The 22,760-nt window shown below is 50.3% G+C and overlaps 8 protein-coding genes across 8 annotated transcripts; 3 read left to right on the top strand and 5 right to left on the bottom strand.

The window, feature by feature from the left end:
* Positions 1–565: 565 nt before the first annotated feature.
* On the bottom strand, positions 566–3,898 carry IAR55_002407 (uncharacterized protein; the record flags this gene model as incomplete). The annotated part of the gene is made up of 15 exons (XM_066945520.1): positions 566–741; positions 818–905; positions 981–1,161; positions 1,212–1,291; positions 1,345–1,443; positions 1,496–1,562; positions 1,619–1,675; positions 1,728–1,839; positions 1,893–1,937; positions 1,999–2,188; positions 2,251–2,378; positions 2,431–2,543; positions 2,595–2,747; positions 2,801–3,089; positions 3,175–3,898. The coding sequence occupies 15 exons, from the start codon at positions 3,896–3,898 to the stop codon at positions 566–568; spliced, it is 2,502 nt and encodes an 833-aa protein (XP_066804209.1).
* Positions 3,899–4,932: 1,034 nt separating this feature from the next.
* On the bottom strand, positions 4,933–6,353 carry IAR55_002408 (uncharacterized protein; the record flags this gene model as incomplete). The annotated part of the gene is made up of 5 exons (XM_066945521.1): positions 4,933–5,000; positions 5,064–5,268; positions 5,336–5,477; positions 5,540–5,601; positions 6,273–6,353. The coding sequence occupies 5 exons, from the start codon at positions 6,351–6,353 to the stop codon at positions 4,933–4,935; spliced, it is 558 nt and encodes a 185-aa protein (XP_066804210.1).
* A 1,678-nt stretch (positions 6,354–8,031) lies between these two features.
* IAR55_002409 (uncharacterized protein) lies at positions 8,032–10,039 on the top strand (the record flags this gene model as incomplete). The annotated part of the gene is made up of 5 exons (XM_066945522.1): positions 8,032–8,196; positions 8,254–8,652; positions 8,713–9,009; positions 9,063–9,497; positions 9,557–10,039. The coding sequence occupies 5 exons, from the start codon at positions 8,032–8,034 to the stop codon at positions 10,037–10,039; spliced, it is 1,779 nt and encodes a 592-aa protein (XP_066804211.1).
* A 257-nt stretch (positions 10,040–10,296) lies between these two features.
* IAR55_002410 (uncharacterized protein) lies at positions 10,297–13,307 on the top strand (the record flags this gene model as incomplete). The annotated part of the gene is made up of 6 exons (XM_066945523.1): positions 10,297–11,013; positions 11,119–11,295; positions 11,372–12,160; positions 12,218–12,723; positions 12,800–13,154; positions 13,248–13,307. 6 exons carry the CDS (start codon positions 10,297–10,299, stop codon positions 13,305–13,307), a joined length of 2,604 nt encoding a protein of 867 aa, XP_066804212.1.
* A 384-nt stretch (positions 13,308–13,691) lies between these two features.
* IAR55_002411 (chlorophyll synthesis pathway protein BchC) lies at positions 13,692–15,235 on the bottom strand (the record flags this gene model as incomplete). The annotated part of the gene is made up of 8 exons (XM_066945524.1): positions 13,692–13,725; positions 13,790–14,413; positions 14,505–14,613; positions 14,678–14,774; positions 14,853–14,891; positions 14,953–14,981; positions 15,039–15,105; positions 15,197–15,235. 8 exons carry the CDS (start codon positions 15,233–15,235, stop codon positions 13,692–13,694), a joined length of 1,038 nt encoding a protein of 345 aa, XP_066804213.1.
* A 742-nt stretch (positions 15,236–15,977) lies between these two features.
* IAR55_002412 (calmodulin) lies at positions 15,978–17,617 on the bottom strand (the record flags this gene model as incomplete). Its single annotated transcript, XM_066945525.1, has 9 exons — positions 15,978–16,088; positions 16,356–16,405; positions 16,461–16,526; positions 16,585–16,642; positions 16,794–16,901; positions 17,011–17,108; positions 17,280–17,312; positions 17,493–17,499; positions 17,603–17,617. The coding sequence occupies 9 exons, from the start codon at positions 17,615–17,617 to the stop codon at positions 15,978–15,980; spliced, it is 546 nt and encodes a 181-aa protein (XP_066804214.1).
* A 435-nt stretch (positions 17,618–18,052) lies between these two features.
* Positions 18,053–20,128, top strand: IAR55_002413 (uncharacterized protein; the record flags this gene model as incomplete). Its single annotated transcript, XM_066945526.1, has 4 exons — positions 18,053–18,368; positions 18,428–18,916; positions 18,982–19,256; positions 19,316–20,128. 4 exons carry the CDS (start codon positions 18,053–18,055, stop codon positions 20,126–20,128), a joined length of 1,893 nt encoding a protein of 630 aa, XP_066804215.1.
* Positions 20,129–20,394: 266 nt separating this feature from the next.
* IAR55_002414 (uncharacterized protein) lies at positions 20,395–22,310 on the bottom strand (the record flags this gene model as incomplete). Its single annotated transcript, XM_066945527.1, has 6 exons — positions 20,395–20,528; positions 20,648–20,770; positions 20,827–21,315; positions 21,379–21,765; positions 21,830–22,047; positions 22,114–22,310. 6 exons carry the CDS (start codon positions 22,308–22,310, stop codon positions 20,395–20,397), a joined length of 1,548 nt encoding a protein of 515 aa, XP_066804216.1.
* Between the last annotated feature and the right edge of the window lie 450 nt (positions 22,311–22,760).

Here is a 22,760-nt window from a genome sequence, read left to right on the forward strand (position 1 = left end):
TGAATCTCGACTGTGATGTTATCATTGCGTCCTCTCGGAGGCCTTGAATATCATGGGCCGATGCTCTTACTTATGGGTCTTCGGATTTGGTCAAGCAACTTCATCTATTCTGGTTCCACCAGGTCTACTGTAGGTTCGTTACGAGATCAAAGACCTACTGCGAAACATCCATAAAATCTCGGTCCAATGACGTCCATGACGATGACGACCACTAAAGATCTGATAAGACTCTGTACTGAAACACGCCTCATGAGCGTTGTGACACAAGCATTCACGGAAGCACTGACCTCGTCAGCTATGATACGTTGGAGACAAGTCAAGCACCGAAAGGGTGATACAGTATAGCAGAGGGTCGAAATAGTAAAGGTATGCCAGACTTGCATAGCTCACCGCCATCGCCACGCCCGCTGCGCAGTAAACATGTCATGATGTATATGCAAGGTCCGTACAATTACAACGCCCCTGTTATCCAACCAATGCACCCAAACGTATGAAACCTAGTCTGTTCCCTTTGTATCGTTTCCTTCGCCTGTGGCTAAATCTCTCTTCTTCACCATGGCCTTCTTTACGCTGTAACGGCAGGGATACTCGTCGAAGCTGTGAAGTCACCATTGGCGTGTCCATTCGTTGTAGTATGTACGTTGGTGGCAGGGGGAGGGGGCACGTCGCCGACTTTCTCCGAGACGAATAGCTTGATTTGAGGAAGAACATCGTTGAGGACATCCACGACTTTGGCATTTTCTGAATGACCATTTGGATCAGTGCGTGGTTTCATGCGAGAAAGAGTTCGAAGGCATCGATTGAAACGCCAACTCACGAGATGTAACGATTTGATCCCCTAAGCGTCTCCTCACTCGATTATCTTCCAGCACGACGTGTGATGACGGAACAAATATGCGATTTGACTTCATTTGAGTCAGCATGTCTTGCATGTTCCTCCACACGCTCCTAGCCTGCCCGGAGAGGAAGCATTCACTCACTCGCTTGAACCAATCCCTCCTTTGCATATTATTCGGGTCGATTCGGACCAGTGAGTGTAATCCGGCAACTTGAACAACGGCCTTGACCTTCCTCTCCACATCTCGCTTGTTGACCAGATCCATTACGGCCTGACATCCCGTTCCATGTCCGATCAAGACCACCTTTTCGCACTCGGAGAGTCTGGTGGCGAGAGGTCAGCATCGTCTGCCACTTTTGACATTGTGACATACTCGATGTAGTTGTCCCATATGTATCTCAGCAATTGCCCTTCCATTTCGGGTCCGTTCTTGCTGACCATACGTGGTCCCTCCTGAGATCCCAAGTCAGCAGGGTGACCCAAGTGGCGAAGGTATTGTAGCTCACCCGCGCGAACTCCGTCGGCAATTGCTTGAGCACATTGATGTCAATTATGTTATATCCCGCTTTATTGATCCATGAGACGACAGCGTCACTTGTATCAATCTATCCACTTGGACGTCAATGTGATCCTTTGGAACTCCTGACCACGACTCACAAGATAGCTGTTCGCTAGGTGAATGTTGGTACTGGTCACGCCATCTGTCTCTACTCTCAGATTGCCACTGAACCGAAGATGTCATTAGCGACGTCTCGGCAAATTGACTGACATCTTACTCACAAATCATGAACGAAAACCACCAAGACACCCGTGGCGCCCACTCCATATACACCCTCGCTTGAAGTGGGTTAGCTATACTTTCACGGAATTGTAGGTCTTTTTAGCTTACTTGCAAATGATCTGACCTGCAAATGCAGCGTCCAGTTCTGGGCTCGCTAAGGGTATTTGCAGAAGGTCGTATTTGGAGTACATGTGATGCGCTCGGTGGATCTTGAGAAGATCTGAAATGGAGGTATAAGTGGCTGACTGACGAGAAAGACAAATATAGACGTACCTGGGATGCTGTGAACGGGCGAAGAGCCATCCTCAAGGGCAGTGACTGCAATTTGAGTCAAAAACGCTATCTCACAGATCCGAAGACATCCGAAGACATGGCTTACCTTCAGGAGGCTCACAAGCCTTCACATCGATGCTCTTCCAATGCTTTGATTGGACCTGAGCAACCTGGAAGATCACCTCTGTTGCTGCTTCTGAAGCCTCCAATGCGCCTAACTCCATAGGGGTTTCACCGAGGAGAACGTGAGCGACCGCAAGTGCCGAGTCTGATATAGCTCTCAGGTTATATCCGCCCTGCAATGATTCAGAGTCAGCTGCACGGGACGTGGCACTCATAATGTGGCAGCTGTACCTACCTCCAAAGCCACAACAACCTTGCCACCAGCCAGAGCGCACAGCATATGCGTCATGTGTCCGTACGCTGCGGGAGTAACGTGACAGCCTCCGAGCATATCACCTTCCGCCGCATCGAAGCCAGCAGAGACTGCAGATGTTCAGCCCAACTACTTTGAGGCCCTGCTTGTAAGTGCACTCACTTATGACGAGATCCGGCGCAAATTCATACGCGATAGGCATGACGATCCGCTGGAAAGCGTAGATATAATCTGCATCTCCGAAACCAGGACCTGGCCAAGGAATGTTCACGGATCTGGTTACCCGTCAGTGAGGTATTCAGTCGAGTCCGGTGGTCGCGACTTACTTTCCCTCGCCAGCACCTGTTCCAACCATATCCAGGGCACCAAAATCGCTAGTTGGGTAGAATTTGCCCCCATCATGACGATGTAACGATATGTACAGAACATTGGGATCATCCCAGAATGCTCTTTGAGTACCGTTTCCATGATGGACATCCCTACCCGGAGAGCGTGTGAGCTGAAAAGGCACGAATTTTGACTTTCAGCTTACCAATCTAGGATCAAAACCTTCTTTGCCAGACCCAACCTGGTCACTTCCTTCGCAGCGACCGCCACGTTGTTGAAAAAGCAGAAACCCATATGCTCGTCCGGTTCTGCATGGTGACCCGGCGGTCTGACAATAGCAAAAGCGTTTCGGACCTCGCTTCGACAGACTGACAAACATGCTTGGATGACACCTCCACACGAAAGACGAGCGCAGTGTGCAGTTTCTCGACAAACGTATAGACTAAGCTGTTCATAGTAATGTTTCGATTCTTGGATGAATTGATCATTCAGAGCTGAATCGTGTACACAAATGATCAGATCCCGCTCACAACCGCAGACTCAAGGAAGAGACAGGGCAAGGGAAGGAGAAGTGCTTACTTTCTGTCGCTTGCACTTTACTCCACAAGTCCTCCGTGTGAACCAACATGACTTGTTCCGCCGTGACTTCCTGAAAATCTAATCGCTTCATCCTCTTTATCAGACCCTGTTCTGCCAATCTCGAGAAAATCCTCTTGATACGCATCGGTTCTTCCGGATGTCCGTCCCCATTATCCAGCACCGTTTCTGCAGTCGGTGTATATCCATCTTGACAATGCAGCATCATGAGTGGATCGAAGATATATCCGGTTCGGACCATACGTATGTTGTCGGGATCCTGAGAGGTGACATGTGTGAGAGGCACAGGGTTGTGAAGATGTGTGTGGGAGTTTGGTGAGTGGAGATTCGATGGTCCAGGAGAAGACTGGTGTTGATGATGATGATGATGATGGGTATGACCATTGGTAAAGGATGGAGAGGCTCGAATGGCTGTAGAAAAGCTTGATCTGTCAGGTGCAGCAACACCATCACCTTCCGTCGAGGTCATTGGCTGAGCGGAGACCTCTCCGGATGGACCTGCTTCGTGGAAAGAAGCCGTGGTGGTGATTGTCGTAGTCGTCGTTTCCTGATGTATCGTCTGCTGCACACTGATATCACCGTGGTGAGAAAGTCCAGATGTGTTCGAATGGTCTACATCCATAGGTTGGTCCGCATGCTCGGAAGCAGCCACCGTGGCATTCACCTCCGCTCCGTGTTGTTGGTCCATAGGTGGGTCGAACTCCATTTGATTGAAGTCAGACATTGAGGCTCGTGGCAATTCTTGCAAGGCTGCAAGGCTGAAAAGTGACTGGTGTCAGCGGTAGGACTTCAAAAGGAGAAGGAGCACTGCTCGCTCACACTGTTCTCTCTGTCCCGGGAGATATAAGTCGTCAGGTAAATGAGATGCTATTGGTGAAAGGAGGAAGAAGAACGAGACAAAGGAGGGTGCGTGATTAATGTTTGAGCTGTGTTCGAGACGCTAAGCGAGCCGAATCTCTGATAGGGACAAGCGGACGAAGTCTGCTCCTTGTTTCCGCTATGAAGACTGTCCGCCTATGCTAGCGAGCTGAGCGAGACGGTGGGTCAATATATCAGGTGAACATGAGCTGAATATCTCGCGCGAGGAGGAACGTTGAGCCATGTACACAAACCGAAACCGAAACGAGATATCTATCTTATTTAGCTCTCCCATTTATGCGAACCACGTTCAGGAACGAGTGCCACTTTGCTTCGTGAGATTTGTTGACAGCTGATATGGAAGAGTTGCAATCGTCAAGCTGACTGACAATTCATCGCAACGAGGTGCGATGAGAATTCCTCGGTAGATCCTCGCGGGCGTGGTCAGAACAGACCATTTCAGACCTTCCTACGCAAATATCCCGTAGCGGGGAGGTCGTTCTACGATCAAGGCCCCATATGATCCGCTTGTCCGATAGTGGCGTTAGTCACGCAACAGGTTTTACTCTTTCAGAATGCGCGAGGACTACCAGACAACTGGACAAACAATCAGACATGTAGTGGTAATCTGAGAATCCACCGCGAAGGCACATACACAGGTCACTGCTCATGCATACAGACAGACAGCGCCCGGAAGAGGCTAGGATAAAAGAAGGAAGATCGAAAACGAAAAGGGTAGTACCAAGGTACGAAATAAACAGATTAAAGAACACGAAGACAGACTCAAGTTTTACAAAGAAACGAAATCGACCGACTCTCACAAGCCTCCTCCTTACTGTCCCTCTGAGATGGTCATCTTCATACCGACGAAAAACGATCCGTTTAAGCCTTCTTGGCGGGAGCGGCCTTCTTCTTAGGCGCGGCGGTCTTCTTAGCAGCAGCGGCCTTGGCTACGAGGGGGAACAGCTCACATCAGTGTTTCGTTAGATACGCCACCAAAGATATTTACTCACCAGCAGGGGCCTTCTTGGGAGCAGAGGTCTTCTTAGCAGCGGGGGCCTTCTTGGCAGCAGGAGCCTTCTTGGTAGCGGTGGACTTAGCAGCGGCGGGCTTAGCGGCGGGGGCCTTCTTAGCGGGAGCAGCCTTCTTGGCGACAGGGGCCTTCTTGGGAGCAGCAGGCTTCTTGGGGGCGACGTTCTCCTTGCCAGCGGATGACTTCTGTTCGCCGACGATTGTCAGCGTTCAAATGCTATATACAACGTCTTCGGTAGAGCCCAAAACATACCTTGGGAGCAACCTTCACTCGGCCAGAGATACCGCTGGGAAGGACGAGCTCACCCTTCTCAGCACCTCGCTTGATGGCGTTGGAAAGGTTGTTAACGTTAGAGGCGGAGCTCATGTCGATCTTGTAGGTGTCGGCAAGGAACCTAAAACAAATCACGGTACAGTGAGCCATCGTTGTTATCCGAGACTGATGACAAGCACTCACTTCTTGATGGCAGGTCGGGAGACACCCTTTCGAGAGTCATCGGGGTGGGCCTTGACAGCTTCCTAACAGGCGGTAAAGAATACCGTCAGCGAAAAGGTCAACTTGTGGAAGGGTGGGAAAATAACAAAAATCTTCCCAAATAGGCAATTCGTCAAACGAGGACGCATAATGACAAGCAGAGGATGTGGAACTATGCATGCACGCACACCGGGTGCCAAGGGGTGGATGCACCGGCGTGCCAATTTTCATGGCAATGCGAGTGTGTGATGGCAAGAAAAACAGAAGGGAAAGAGTGTAACGGAATATGGTGGAGTCACGCGCCGGGAATACGGAAGGGGGCTGGCTGTGATGCTTCATAGCCCGCGAAGGAAGCACCATGCAGCAATAACATGGCACAGGGGCAGTGATAGGACAGGAGGGACATGGTTGAAAGAGCTGGGCGAGAAATGAAAGCGATAAAGAAGAGAAACGGAAGGAAAATAGGGGTTGGTATATTCACAACCCCTAGCGTCTTGCCGATTGCTCTTGCCGACGACAACGATGACAGCAGAGCCGCTGACTCGAAAGCACCCGACTTGAGACATCGCAGACGTCGTCTGATGATCGGCAATGAGGTATACACGCCACATAGATATCCACGATATCTCAGAAAGAAGACGGAACTCGAAGTCGGATGTGCCCCAGCCTAGGAATGTTTGCAATTCCACGACCGGGTCTTTGGCCCCCTACTCACCTGGATCATTGACAGGAAGGTAGGGTGGGTGGAAGCCTTCTTGGGGGCAGCAGCCTTCTTGGTGGTGGTGGTGGGAGCCATTGTGGTTGAATTGGTTGTTATTGGTTGTTTGGTGGCAAGAGGCTGGAGCGCGGGCAAAACAAAGGTATGAAATGAAGCGACGGCGAGAGCGAGGAAAAATCGAGTTGATACGTTAGCTTGGGCTCGTTCTTCCTTCACAGGAGTTGTCTGATGCTGCAGGAAGGCTTGGGATACCTTGAAGATGATCAACTCACCTTATAGGTACTGATAATTGACTTTGATGAAAATGGGTTAGAAAAGAGGAGAGAGAGGGGGAAGAAGATGAATTCGGGCGGTGTGACCTCCTGTTTAAGTCATTTTGACGCGGCGGAACGCAATCCTCATCACATCTCAAATTGGGATAAACACCCCTCTTTCACGTTTCGATTCATATCTCATGCAATATAGCTCATTAAAGTCTGATTTTTGAGCAATACATGCATGGGTCACGCATCCACACGCATAGCTACTTGTAGAGATGCATGCATAGGAAGATAGTTGGGCTGGAAGGCCAAAAAGTAGATCCAAGTCACGTGACCGGATCTTCTACCGACCGAAAACAAAACGCCGCTCAAGTACGTTAATCCCGAGAGGTGTGGAGCTGAACCTATTGTGCAGAGCTGCAGGTTGACGTGTAGTTGGCATGAGGTTACACGGAGGCTGTCAGGGGTATGCCTCGTGTTCCCAGCGACATGGGACTTTCTCTGATATAGGTACGAACAATCGAAAGGCGACGCGAAGATTTCTCGAGGCATCTCCCCGTTCTATCGATTTACCGAATCAGAACTATGATGATTAAATACCACTGCAAATCACAGCCGGCTCCATCTTATGGCTGTACAAGTATCGCCTGGCTTATGACAATACAGTGCATGATCATATGAGCTCAAAGAGTCATTGTAGTTGCTCTCAACGGTCGTGGCGTCCTACACGTCAACCGCGCAATTCGGATGGGGAGAAAGTGACATATGTTGAGACGCTGTCACCGCCCTGCTGGCTATCTGGGCCAGATCAGTTACTGCAGGAGTCTTCTGATCTATCTCCACATCTCCTAGCCTTGTCATTAGAGCCTCGCTCGCCTTCCATAAAGACCACTTAGCATCTCAGCCAAAGTGCCCCAGTGCCAACGCGTGGAAAGATATCCTGGACATGACGAAGATCATCCCTATTGCATCCTACAAGAACCCCGAGGCATCGCAAAGTGTACCAGCGTGTTGCCATACATCTCAGCAATCGGATCACCCGCGTCGTGAGTCTACGATGACCAGTACGGTGCTGGAAAACATGAAAACAGTTACGGAGGTAAGGTAAAGTGGACATGAAAATCCCGCCAACATGACGCACCCGAACCAAACATTGCCACAACAACAAATCCATCTTTTGACCCTGAAAGGGAAAAACATAAAACGATCTGTCAGGTACCATCACAGTTGCGTGTGTCCCGTGACGTGGAAGATTACATTTGTCCTATCTCGGCGTTTGTCATGTGGCACCACGACCGCTTCTGCTACCGTCATCTTTAATCACTCCTCCTCTTTTGACATTGGAAAGGTGGAGGCCAGCATGCATTTTAATCGATCCACGCATTTAGTACAACATCTCGGTCTGGCAGCTGCGTCTTGAAATATTTTGAAGAATACCAAGACCGTCAATCATTCATCATACGGTTGATTGATACTCACGACCACTAACAAGCAGAATGGCCAAGAACTCGACGAAATCCAATGGGAAGGGCAAAGCCCCCGTGATAGATAAGAACAACAAGAGGAAGAGGCAAGATGGCAAGGGCGAAAAGACTGAAGCCGGCTTGTCGTTGTTCGGCGGAGTGAAGGACGCAGACTTGGATGATGTGTTCAACAAAAGCGTGAGTCCTGTTCGATCCCGGAATGATCATTGGAATTGTACTGAGGTTGAGTGATAGACTGCTCTCTCGGCTCCTGCTTCTGCCCCTGTTGCCAGCAGTTCCAAGCTGCCTGTCGAGAACGTTGCGGAACCAACATCCAAGAAGAGCAGAAAACAGCCTTCGCCAGAGCTCGAGAGCAGCGACGACGAAGACGACGCAGAGGAGGCCCAGGATGATGAGGACGACCCTGAGTCAGAAGATCACAAGGACGAAAATGAAGAGGAAAGTGAAGACTCGTCCGCTGCCAGTGACGAGGAATTTATGCACGAGAGTGTTAAGGCGAAGCTGGAGAAGAAAGCTGCTGCGAAGAAGGCCAAAGCGCTTGGAAAGTGGACACCGCCTGGAGAGACACAGGCAGACAGGGATAGACGGACAGTGTTCGTTGGTAACCTACCTATCGACGTTGCCAAGTCAAAAGTGAGTGGATGGAAACAACACAAGCACCGAAGTAAGGCACAACTGACATCACATACATAGTCTGCATTGCATCAACTGCGCTCCCATCTCCTTACCTTCGCTCCTACCGCCAAGATCGAATCGATTCGATTTCGATCTGTTCCATTCGCGACTCCGACAGCGGCGCTCCCAACGGACGATCCCGAGAAGGACGAAAATCAACGAGCAAAGAGGGAGAAGGAGAGGGCTAAGGCTTGGAGATCACAACAAGAAGCAGAAGGGCCAAAGTCCAAGAAGCGTGGAGATGACGAGGTGGACGCGGCAAAAGTCTTCATCGATGCCAAGGGGAAGAGGAAGGTCGCTTTCATCAAGAAAGAGGTGGGTCTTCCTAGCTGTATTTGGTTGGAAGCACAAGCTGATCACTTCATCAGTTCCACTCTGAACTCGGGTCATGTAATGCTTATGTGGTGTTCGCTCATCCTCACCCCGACCGTGCGGCCAATGTCGCACCGATCCTCGACCCTTACGAGGCAGCTACAGCCGTCCTTGTCGCCAATGGCAGTTCAGTTCTCGACCGTACTATCCGTGTGGACTCCCTCCGTCTTCCTTCCGCTGTGGCTCTTGCTTCTGCAAGCAACGCGTTGAGTAAGCGTGATGCTTGGTTGCCAAGCGGTACCGACCCCAAGAAGAGTCTCTTCGTGGGTGGTCTGGACTACGCCGCCAAGGACGAGGATGTGCGAGTGTTCTTCGAGGAATTGATCAAGGCTGAAAGAGGAGCGGGTGAAGGCAAGTGGGTCACTGGTGTCAGAATCGTTCGAGATCAACAGACCCAACTCGGCAAAGGATTCGGATACGTTCATCTGAAGGTAGATGATTCACTACTTCGTCAAAAGTTTGCTGGCTAATCTATGTGGATCCACGATAGGACCGAGAAAGTGTGGAGGAGATCCTTGCAATGGACCAGAAGAAAATCAAGTTTGCCAAACGGTATCTTCGAGTTCAACCATGCAAGACTCTCCCGGCTGCCAACACGCTCAGCAACACCATCAAGTCTTTGGCCAAACCTGAGCACAAGAAGGGTGCCAAGGCATTGGCCGAAAAGTCCAAATCTACCTACAAGACAGCTTCTGGTCCTGTACCCAAGGGCAATCCCAAGCTTGGAGAGAAGATCAAGGATCTGTCGAAGGAAGAGAGGAAGGCTGTCAAGAGCACGGATGCGGATAGACAGGCCAGACGAATGGCCAAGAAGAAGTCTCGGTTGGCTCTGGAGAAGAGCGACAAGGGTGCTGTTAAATTGGGCTTGACGAGATCTGAGAAGGAGAAGACCAAGGGTGGCAAGGCGAAAGCGAAGAAGGGCAAGATCAGGGGTCCCAATGCTATTGCGAAGATGAAGGGTACGAGGGCATGACTGTCATGAACGAGCTGTGTATGCATAGACGAGTGTCTTTACCATGTGGATACAGCCAGTGATTCTATCAAGTGCTATGACATGCACGTCTTGACCCTTGTCGCGTGGTTCGCGCAGACACCCAAAATAAAACAAAACACAAAGTCAAAAAGGACCAGCGAGAACAACAACAAAGAAGTCGATCTGCCTCTACTCAGCATTATCTCTGCAGCCATCACTTCTCAAGGGGCTTTTCGATGCCCGTAGCTCTCAACGTCATGAGCGCCTCGGCAGGACCACCTTCGTCGACCTCAGTATCCGCACCCAAGATTTCCAAAGCTGCTTTCTTCAGAGCTCGCTCTCCTCCCATCGTCACGCCGTCATCGTACGAGAATGATAATGATCTTTCCGCTCGCTTCGACTTGTCTACGAGACTCGGTCCACTTTCTGGCCCGGGATACGGAAATGGCGAGGAACGGAGTATGAATGGTAATGGTCAAGGCTCGAACGTACATGGGCATCGCGGCTATCCACCGGCAGATGGTGAAGGAGACTATCTTCCCAATCCCAATGACAGCTTGTCCATTCCTCGAGACAGCTATTATGAATCGTCACCTGCTACAGATGGACATGGTCCCGTCCTTGATCGACTCCATCATCCCACCCAACAAATACGACGCCAACCGACCTTGCTCTCCCAACCACCACCTTCGTCATCTCCTCCTCCTCATATAAACAATCTTCACCAATCAACATACGCCACTTCTTCCCACTCTCATTCACACGAACTTGAGATGATAGGGAGTGAAGAGACCACAGCTACCTCTTATGAAGGAGGCGGGTCGCCCTCCAAAGAGAGCACGACGATGGGCATGGCATCGGGGATAGGACAGGGGTCGGATGAGATGCTCATGACTCTCCTGGCGGGTCAGGCCGCAGTGGACTGTGAGGACCTACCTGTGGTCGGATGGGAAGAAGTGGAGAGCTGGAAAAAGGTATGTCCACGGATCAACACATCTACTGTCTCTCCTCTTCATGGAAATCAGGATATGAGACAAGGTACAACCTCAGGACTAACGCACAAACCACATCATGCTTAGGAATTATCCTTTCTCGGTACTCGACTTGAGTCACTGCAATCTCGTCATCAGCGGGAGATCAAGATCCTCACCGCTGCTAGGACTCTGCAGAAGCTCAACAACTCGAATAAGAGAATGTCGAAACAGACCATGGAGAGTCTGGAACAGTCTGAGAAACGGGTAGAAGCGGCCGAAAAGGTGAGTTTGAATACTGAGCTGGAGGCTATATCATCGTGTCGGATTATGACTGATCGACGTTGTTCGCATCTTGTAGGAAGTCCTGGTCTTGCGTGATCGAGAAGGTCAGCTTCGTCGTCGATTAATGGAACACTGGTCGGGCGTGATGGCTTGGGAAGTACGACGACTCGAACGTGTATCAGGCGAAACTCAAGCGAAGTATAACAAACAGTCTAAAGTGATCAGTGGCTTTGCGGCACGGGAAGCGGATCTCGTTCGACAGACCGAAGAAAAGATAGCGCGTGCATCAGAATTGGAAGAGATGGTTATCGAGATGGGAAGGAGGGAACGGGCGATCGAGGAAGAAGCTCGGGAATTGGATGAGAGACGAATACAGCTTGAGCAGGAGAAGGAAGGGTGGATGAACGAGAAGGAGGATTACGAAAGGGAAAGGGCGGGATTGGTGGGGGAGAGACAAATTTGGGATCAAGAGAGATCGAATTGGGAAGGAGAAAAACGCCGTTGGGCAGACGAGAAAGAAGCCTTGCTCGGTGATCGACAACGAATGATGGAATCAGGTCAAATGTCCGAGAAGGACAAGGCGATGATGGAGTCCACTCGAGCAGTGCTTGGTTCGATACTGGGCAGAAAGTCAGGGACTGTCGGAGAGACAGAAGTAGTCTCAGCGTTGGAGGAAGTGAGAGGTCTGGTCCAAAGACGAGAGAGGGAAGTGTCAAATCTGAGAGACGAGATGCGAGAGGTCAACGTAGGCTTAGAAGCAGAGGTCCAAAGGGTATCGGAGGACAGAGACGCCTGGAAGGCTAAGCTTGATAGGGGAGAGTCGGGCAAACGAGAAGAGGTCGGTTCAATGGAGAAGAAGTTGAGGGTGAGTGACTGGGATAACTCTGTCTGACTTGCGCTGATGGTAAGGGTGTTTTTATAGAACCAGCAAGACCAAATCGCCGATCTGACTCTTCGGAACGAATCTCTGTCCACGTCCCTCAACGCCGCTCAAGCAGCAGTCACATCGCTGTCATCGGAATCATCCTCAACAACTAAAGCGTTGCAAGCACAAGTCGACGGTCTCACGTCCGAATTGAACTCGATCGCATCACAATTTTCTTCCATATGGTCCCTGCTCCCACATCCTTCTCGACGTCAGCAGGCCGACCTGATCGATCCTCGTACAGGGTCGAGCAATCTCGATTTCGCAAGTCCCAGTCGATCCGTCGACTTTGTAGCGCTACAAGAGCTATACAAGCCGAACGATGAACAAGTCGGCGCGATCGACGAGATGTTGAAGAGGATCAAAGGGTTGATCGAAGATGGGAAATTGATGGTGGAACGTGTTGTGAGGATGGGCAAGGAGCGGGAATTGCTGAAACAGAATGCGGCGAAGGCGAAGAAACTAGTTGAGGACAGTAGGCATAGCCTGGAAACGTATCAGCAGTGAGTGGACCGCATCTTCCTTTGGTCATATACCATCAGTGTGGACAGCTGACACTCGAAAAATGATCTCCTGTAGACAAGTGGCGGTACTGGAAGACCGACTTGCCAAATCCGGATCAACTGAATCGCATTTCTTAGAAGAACTGAATTCTCTCCAATCCGCCTTGGACGGCGCGACGACCTCGAAGCGAGCTCTCGAATCTCAACTCGCCCAACAACAAGAAACGTGTAACAGACTCTCGGAAGCGAACGATACTTTATCAGCGAAAGCACTGGAACTGGCTCAAGCTGCTGAAGATGAGAAGAGGGCCTTGCAGAGTAAATTGCAGGGGGAGGTGGATGAGATGAGAGTGAAGTTGAAGGAATGCGAAGAGGATGCGGATGAAGAGAGAGCCAAATCTCAAGGTCAGAGAATCCAGCTTTTAGACGAGGTAAGTTTTCGTCCGTTCCTCGTGATCGAGCTTGAGCGAAGAGTGAAGTGAGGAAGAGCGAACAACAGAGACTGACTGATGGTCGTCGTATAGCTCAACTCGTTACAGGCTGAAGTTGGAGATCTGAGAAAACAACTTCGAGCTAGGGTATAGATGGATTGTCTTCCGGTTATTATGGTGTTCCAGAATCAGTGTCATTTCTTTATCTCGGCAGGGTGGTTGTCATCAGTGTTAGCATCTTATGGACAGTAATCTTATGAGCATGTACGAAGATGTCGGCTATCGACGATGTCACGGGATAGAGCTTGGCCAGTGCTCCGGTTTTGCGACTTCAAAGGGGTCATGACAACCGAACTTTCGCGACACCGATTCATGCACAATAGCTACATTTGACTGACTTCTTTCCACTGACACCTAGCACCTAGCAAGACCACATTGACCTGAACTCTACTTCCAAGCAAAATCCCAGCACAGCATCACAGCATCCGGCATGAACAAACCAACTTTGGAAACGAATAGGCCTCAAACGCTTAAGGCCTAAGGCCTAATGGCGATCTTTAGAGCTTGTCGACTGAGTTTGGATCACACTCGTAAGCGGCCAGCACACACAAATATGCAAAGGAAGGAAAACTCACGAAGCCATCTTGTCCAAAGCCTTCTGGTAGTCCTCAAGCTTGAAGACGTCCGTGACCATTCCTGTGGTCTTGATCTTTCCAGAGTCGAGGAGGTCGATGGCTCGGGGGAAACAGTAGATTTGAGAGAAGGATCCGATGATCCTCTTCTCGTTGACGAAAATGTCGGTGGGAGACCAGTTGTTAACCCTGGCCTTGTCCTCGTAGACACCGTAGACGAGGAGAGTACCACCTCGAGTGACGTAGTTGATGGCGTCGTTGACGATGCTCTCAACACCGGTACACTCGGCAACAACGTCGAAACCGTAAGGGTTGTCCTCCTTGAGCTTAGCCCATTGCTTGGCAGCGTCCTTTCGGTCGAGGTCAACGTAGGTGTCAGCCGCATCAACCTTTCGAGCAATGTCCATCTTGATACCCTTGTTGGCAGCGATAGTGATGTGACCGGCACCACCGATCTTCATGAGCTGGGCAAGGATCAAACCAGTAGGACCGGCACCAATGAGGAGAACCTTGGCACCGAAGGGCATCTTGAGCTTGTCCATGCCGTGGATGGCACAAGAGGCGGGCTCAAGGAGAGTGGCCTCCTCGTCGGAGAGGTTCTTGATCTTATAGACCTTGGAGAATTTACTGCAAAGAGATCGAACATCAGCGAGCGGCTTCTTTGACTCGCTCGTCATGCACATGTACATGCTTCGAGAAAGCATGGCGGGACACTCACTACTTGAGATAGTCGGCGAAACCACCATCTCGTGTGACACCAGCGGCGGAGAAGTGCTCACAGAAGAGCTCGTCACCCTTTCGGCAGTAGTGGCAGTGGGAACATGTCTCTGCGAATTGATAGGCACGATCAGCCTTCTTACTCTTGAATGCAAGACAGACCTATGGACTCACCTCCGACATCGGCGGCAACTCGGTCTCCGATCTCGAAACCGCTGACCTTGTCACCCATAGCGACGATCTTACCGACAGCCTCGTGACCGGGGATAAGCTACATAGCCGAGCATGACATGACCTTATATATCAGCTGAGCTATCCCTGATAATGATGGTATCGCTGCACGACTCACGGGGAACTGGGAGATGAACTCTCCCTCGTGGATGTGAGCCTTTCAACAGGGAAATCCGATCAGCTGCGATCGTTCGAAGATTGACGACAAAGGAACATACATCGGTACCACAGACACCACAGATGTCGACTGCGCATATCAGGTCAGCTTAGTCGTGTTCGAAGAGACCGATCCGCCAGAACTCACCCTTGACAAGGACCTCCTCGGGACCAATCTTGGGGACAGGGACAGTCTTGATCTCAAAGTCTTGAGGCTGCGACGCAGACACAAGTAGATTTGAGGTCAGCGACGTGATGGCGATCTGAAGAGGAGTAGTAGCAGATATGATAGAGGGCGAGACTCACCTTGTTGTACCAGAGAGCTTTCATTTCAGTAGCGACCATTTTGGATAGATGTTGCTTTGGGTGGGGCTAAAAGGAGACGATTGGATGGAAGGATTTGGAGGAGATGTGATGGAGAGATGAGAAAGGGGATATATATATATGTCAGCTGTTGAACACCCGTTGATCACCCGTTGATGCGCCTTTGCTTTCACTGCAAGGAGATCCGCGCTCAATAATGAACGAGGCACAGCAATCGGATAGATTTCCGAGATGCGGGATCGAAGGGCATCTCTCTTGTGCCCATCTCATGAGAGCTCAGAGAACAGCGCGGCCGGTGCTGAACACGGAACGAGGAAGAGTATGTACTCACGTGTGTAGGAGTATAGATGGGTGGTATAAGAGGACAGACGTGTGTATGTTGTTTTATGTTTTCTCTATTTCGTATAGAAAACGAAAGAGAAAAGAAAAAGATAGATCGATGTCAATGGAAAAAAAGGGAGGTTGCTACTACTGCTGCTGCTACTACCACTCCTGCTGCTTCTTCCATGAGACGAGAGATTCAAAGATGCGTCGTCGCCCTTGCCCCTCGCTGTGACTCCTGACGCTAATGACGTCGGAAAGGGCCAAGAAATCCCTGAAACCTGAAAAGGCCCTCAAACCAATCTTACATCTTACACCTAAAAAAGCCTTTTCTTCCGAAAATACTGCCTCTCTTCTCCGTGGGTGAACCGACTGGATCATTGCCGCAAGCCGGCAAGCCTTCGACGTCAAATCCGTCCTCGAGATGATCCTTACTTTATCGTTATCGGCTATGGGCAGTAACATCCGCCATCGTGAGGTTGGTAGCAAAGCTGAGGCAGAGGTAGTGGACCTCGTTTATGTCTGCAGAGTTGCCGTTACCAACACCGTCATACTAGAGGCGTTAGTCTCAGAGCTCCAATCATGGAGACAAAGCTCAACAGTCTACAGTGCAAAGTAATTCCGGCCCACTTTGATGTGACGAAGACACAGTCGTTTTCATATACATAGCATCTCGAAAGCGCCATACCTTTCTCTCGCACCATGCCATAAAGACACATGGAAGAGAAGAGGAAAATCAAGAAAGAGCCGACCGGCGTTTACTGCACAAACACACGTCAACCGAGCTCTGCAGACGACCTAGGGCCGCAAGTGTACTCACCTTGGCCAACATCATTGTGACAAACTCGTTGTAGTCGATCATGCCGTCACCTTACGGAGAACTCAGCTACTGGTACCTATCATCACCGGTCAAGACGATACTCACCGTCCTTGTCCGCCTCTCGGATCATCTCACTGATCTCCGCGTCCGAGAGCTTCTCACCGAGGTTGGCTAAGCACGGGAGTCAGATAGACGTCTAGGCCCTTTGATCTCTGCAGATAATACTCACTCATAACGTGTTTGAGCTCAGCAGCAGAAATGTGACCATCGTTGTTCTTGTCGAAAACCTGTGGAACGTGATCCCCATTAGTACGGGTCTCCAAAGCACGATTTCAAGGCATCCGGCTGCCAAACAACATCCATGTTAAGATCATGGTGGGTTGCCCTGGAGGATCTCAAGCGGTGCTATGGCCGCAACAACACATGTTCAATACCCACCTTGAATGCCTCCTTGATTTCGTCCTCAGAGTCGGTGTCGTGCATTTTCCTAGCCATAAGCGTGATGAACTCGGCAAAGTCGATCGAGCCGCTCTTGTCAGCGTCGACCTAGAAATGGTTAAGTCACAGTCGGTATCAGTATTGCTTGTGCGCCTTCTGAAGGAGCAGCAAATAATGGAAATAATGGAAGTCAAGGGATGGAAGCACACAAACACACCTCGTTGATCATGTCTTGAAGTTCGGATTCGGAAGGGTTCTGGCCAAGGGATCGCATGACAGTACCAAGCTCCTTGACGGTAATTGTTCCATCGCCATCTATGAGCGGCAATATGAGGTATGACGAGGAGGCATGTACACATCACAGTAGTTACGCCGATGACGATTAGACGGTTGAGGTGATGGGGCGAAATAATGGTTGGAGAGGGAAAGCAGACCAGGTGTCAGCTCGATCGTTTGTATGGATCCAGCGTACATGATAATGCTCACCCTTGTCGAAGAGAGAGAAAGCCTCCTTGAATTCTGTTCACCACCGATGGCTCTTTCGTCAACATCGATCATTACCACGCAGCGAAAAGCAATACGTCGTCAAGCTATTAATAAAGTTGGACATACCAGCGATTTGTTCTGTATGGTGCGGAAATGCCAGGGCAATGTCAGCTAGTTTCCAGAGCGGAGATTTTTATTGAACAGTCAGCTTACCTTTGGTCTATCATTGAGAAGCAGCCCGATGTCAGCACTCGCGACATGAGCTTCGATGGCAAGTGTGGGGCCACCTAGCGACCCCTATTTCGCTGACTAGGGGAACTCACCAATTGGTCAGCCATGTTGTATGATTTCTGTCAGTCGTCACGGTCGTGAGAGGTGTGTGAGCCAACGAGTGACAAGAGTGAAAAGAGGAAAGAGCGGAAGGAATGTGTTTTTGAGGGGGTCAAGTGCAGCAGTGAGTGCAGCGAAGGACGGCAATGATTGAAACGAGTACGACGGACCGTGACACGCACCAACGCGGATCTGCCTGATATCCGTGGCTGATCCTTTGGTTTTTCAGGCTCATTGTACCTTGCTGATGACGTAAGAGTGCCAGATCGATTTCGGATCCGGCTTATGAGTTGTTTCCAAGAGCAGTTGAGAACGATGATGATGATGATGATGCACCACAAAAGTTGATGGGCAGACAACTCTTACACATTCGAATCTTGACGAAATCGTGTACCATTGAGAGAGTGTCTCCTCATCATAGCTGAGTGTATAGACCGCCCAAAATGGCCACAGCAATACTGAACAGGGCCATATCGGTCTACTCCCTTCCTGCCGAACTCCTTTCGAACCTTTCTGTGCGATCCATCGAAGCTCAAACGTCAACAGCAGTCAACGAGGAGCCCGAGACGAAGCGCAAGAACGGGAACGCCGTTGGTGCCTCCTCTACTACCTTGGGATGTCAGACTTGTCCAAACGCGAGCTTTGAAACTGTCGAAGAACAACGAGCTCACTTCAAGTCCGACTGGCATCGATACAACGCCAAAGCTAAGCTTACTGGCAGGATAGTGTCACAGGAAGAATGGGATAATATGGTAGAAGGTGTGTCTCCCTACTCTTCACAAAATGATCCCAGCTGATGCTGATGTTTTCGGTGATAGGTGTTTCATCCATATCTGGCTCAGCCTCTTCCTCCTCATCTGGCGATTCTTCCCATTCTCAATCCAAGGTCACCCGTCTGCTGAATCGACAGAAACTGAACTCAGCCTCCGATGGCGATAGCGACGAAGCGGCCGAACTCGCCGATCGTCAACGCAGAGCTCATTTACGGACTGCCGTCATCTGGTTTACCCCCACCACTCCTATCCCTTTGTTGTCCGTGCCTAAAAATACTCAGTTCGGTATACATCGAGCGTTGTTCCCACCATTTGAGACCGCACGAGATTATCTGGAAGAGCTGAGAAGAATGCAATTGACAGGGGACGAGGAAGAGGACCAGGAGAGGAGGATCACCCTGCTCATGGTCGCTGGTGGTCATTTTGCGGGGATGGTTGTGGGGATCAAACCTAGAGGAAAGACAGAGAGACAAGATGTGAAAGGGGCAGGAGAAGTGAGAGTACTCCAGCACAAAACTTTCCATCGGTACACGAGTAAGTGATTTGTATTTCTCACTTGATAACGATGACTCTCGCTGACATGTCTCTGCCGCGGTCAGCTCGTAAGAAGCAAGGTGGCTCTCAGGCTCTCAACGATAACGCCAAATCCAAGGCTGTGTCGGCTGGAGCTATGCTCCGACGATACGGCGAACAAGCACTGCAAGAGGAGATCCAGGCGCTGATGATCGAGTGGGCGGAGGATATCCATGCATCGGAGAGAATCTTCATTAGAGCGAGTACGCACGGCAAGAAGAGCTTCTGGGGATACGAGGATGCACCTATCGAGAAGGGTGATGAGAGGATCAGGACATTCCCTTTCCCTACCAGGCGCCCTGTGAGTTGGACCAAGTCTTCGTTTCGTCGCCTGTGAAATGAGGCTGATGTCTGTTCCAGACTTTGCAGGAGCTGCTACGATGTTGGCAGGAGCTGACACGAGTCAAGGTCTCACACCTATCTGAAGACGCTCTCCAAGCACTTGATGAAGCGTACATCGCTTCTCTTCAACCCAAGAACAAAGTTGTGAAACCCACCCCAGCTCCTACCCCTCGCCCGACGACTACTCCTGTGCCCCGTATCTCTCCGGAAGAAGAAGCGCGACAGGATCGACGCAAGCGACTCGAGGAGATGATCCGAAAAGGAAAACTTGACGTTCTTCGACCTTTCTGGACGAAATACAAAGCCGAATACCCATCCTCCTCCGAGATTCTTGGACTAGCCTCTGCAGCGGGTCAGGAAGACATCCTCCGCTGGTTGCTCGAGGAGGAGCGATTAGATCCTACCCAGCCTGCACCCGATGGAAAATTCGCCTATGACCTCTGTTCCACCAAAGGCGCTCGTAATGTCTTCAGGCGAATAGCCCATGCTCATCCTGATTGGTGTGACTGGACAGCCGCCAGAGTTCCATCGGGATTGAGCGAGGAGATGGAAGCGGAACAGGAGAAGAAGAAATCGGAGAGGAGGAAAGGTTTAAGAGAGAAATTGAGGGAGAGGGAAAAAGCGAGAGCGGAAGAAGAGAAAAACGAAGAGACAAGTCAGCCTCCGCCTCAATTGCTGGTACCGGTCGCTGCAGCGACGGGGTTGAACGGACCGCAGAAGCTGGGAGGGAGAGTAGGTGGAGAAGGCGGGTTGGCAGGGCTGAGCCCGGAGATGAGGCAACAGATAGAGAGGGAGCGAAGAGCTAGAGCTGCGGAAGCGAGATTGAAGTAAAGGCAAGCAGACAGTCGAGTCCCGTCATGAGCACATATAATGCAAGGGTCGTCATGACCGATGACATGCTATGAGTCTATCGGAAACAGACGGCGGTCATCGCTATCGACATGGTGCGGGTCTGGGCCTCTTATCATGCTTTCTCTCTGAGTACAGTATCTCGATTATGCATGGTACACAAACATTTAGACCGACACTCTGCCCTTCCCAGTGCACCTCGTCACTTTCCGCAGGAGATCACTTTGCATTGCAGCGTTTTCCTACATCTAAATGACGCCTTGTTTCTTGAGATCCTCATAGACTCTTCTAGAGTACACGTTCCCCTCGTCATCTTCGAATTCTTCAGCCTTCTCCATCTGCGCCATCTCTTGCCGACCTTCAATCTTGAGCTTATCGGCGACTGGAAGCAAGAGTGGAGTATCAGTGACAAATCAAAGATCGACATAGATGAACAGCGAAGGGCAAGAAAAGAGGACGTCTACGTCATGGGTAGATTGAGGCGGGAAACGATCAACTCACGAGCCAACACGTCGTTGATCTTCGTAAGACCATACCAGTGTTTTCCACCTGCTGGTAAACCGAGAGCACGAAGAGCGAAAGCGTGTTTCGATTCGCTAAAATGCTTATCAAACGCTTTACGACCTATGAGGGCAACCAGTCAGCCTGTTGCATTGAACTAATCGGCCAGAGTCACCCACCTTGATATGAAGCTTGACATAGTTCGCAATCGAAAGTGACACCGAGACCATGCAATTTGTACAACCAGTACGGAATAGGTTTTCCGTCCCAACCCAAAGGTAATTTAAGTGGGTTGTAGATCTTTCCATCGTCGTCTTCTTCCTCTTCCTCATTACCCAAATCAACAGGTACAGGTGGGGCTTCTTCCTGTTCCACCAACTCGGCTTCTCTCTCCCTTGACGTCAGAGCCATACGTCGCTCGACTTCAGATCTCGAGTCGACCAGTAATTGCGGGACGGGGGTGAAGGAAAGGAGTGAGACGATCAGATACGTGAGGCGCGCCGGTGGGAGGAGTTTCGATCGGGATGAGGAGGCTGAGGCGTTGGGTGCAGGGGAATCGTTGGATTTGGATGGGTCAGAAAAAGATTTCCCTTCGGCTTCTTTCTTCTTGTGTTTGGCAGAGTTGAGGTGTGCTGTGTAGACTGATTCTTTCGAATATGATTTTTGGCCTGACGATGCAAATTAGGATCATACCGTTCGAAACTTGGTTCCAGAAGAAATATCTCACTCACAATATTGACACCAAATACCATCTCCTGTAGGCTGTGCCTTTCCCTTCGAGCTCCCCGCTTCCCAGCCTGAGACTTGTCCAGCTCCCCAAGCCGCCTCAAACTTATCCTCTTCCTCTTTGATCTTCGCATGTATGTTGACCAACGGCAAAGCCCTCTCGAAGAACGATATCAGATAGTTGTATAGTGTTTGCACGTATTCGAGATACGCAGCAGTCGATTTCTCCTTCAAGTCGAGGGTTCGTTCGACCTTGCCATGTTTGAGCATGTCGAGATAAGCGACGTAGGAGAGACGAGTAGCACCTTTGAGATTGAGGTATTGGGAGTGGGGAAGGTATAAGTCGAGATGTTTCCCAAAGTTCTCTTCTCCGCTGAAAACAGAGTCGAGAGCTACGTCACAAAGACAATTCAACTCAGATGCCATCACGAAGCAGAATATGGGATGGTCACTCACGATCAATGATAGTCGGTTGAGCTTCGCCTTCCACTTGAATCGTCTGAACACCATCTCCCTTGACCAGCTCCTCCAGCTCGTGCACAAACTGTCGAGCGTTGATTCCCGGATGTTTTAGATGGAAGTGCTTTATTGAATGATATCTGGAGTAGAACTCTGCGAGGTCATCTTCACCTGGTGCCGGGGCTGAAAGCAAGGCAAGCTCTTTCGGTCGTAATCTTCAGGATGACGCAAGGTCAGCATCACGACAATCGACTGGTAACGTCAAAAGACCTAGCACTTACCCAGGGACATCTTCGTACATCTCCACGAGCTCCTTCCGTAACGTACCAATTCGAGTCAAGAGGTCTGCAGCTTTTCTATCTCTTCGGGTTATATTCCTTTGAGCAGTGGGATTATGCGTGAGGACATCAGCGAGAGCTTGCTCATATCGTTCAATCTCCTCGTGCGTTTGTCGTTGCGTCTCGATGATTGAGTCCATGTTGTAGTCTGATTTGCTGTCGCTGCAGCTGTTTACCAAGGGGTCCGATATGGATATTAGGGAGTGAGACCACTCTTCTTGAGTAGCGAGAATGATTCAAAGAGTATGTTTTGAGAGGGGAGGACATTGACCAAGGGTGGAAAGAGGAGGTGCATGAGGTGCCACATGCCGGTGACATCGGGATTATCTGCCACAGGCCATATTTGATTCCGTTTCACTTGCCTTCGTCTTCCACTCGGTCCTATCTATCAATATCTGCTATGTCTCTTTCATTTCGACCTCATTCATCCTAAGAATACATCAAAGAATGGCTGGGATCAATACGTACGTTTTTTCTTCTCACTATCGCAACGATGTGCGCAGGGTGATCGTCGCTGACGCAAGACTGGAAAATGTAGAGGAGATGAGAAGCTCGTTTTCGAGTCTTCCGAGGCCGTCTCGGTGGTACGT

Source organism: Kwoniella newhampshirensis, chromosome 4 (genome assembly GCF_039105145.1).
Source record: "Kwoniella newhampshirensis strain CBS 13917 chromosome 4, whole genome shotgun sequence".
Classification (NCBI taxonomy): Eukaryota; Fungi; Basidiomycota; class Tremellomycetes; order Tremellales; family Cryptococcaceae; genus Kwoniella; species Kwoniella newhampshirensis.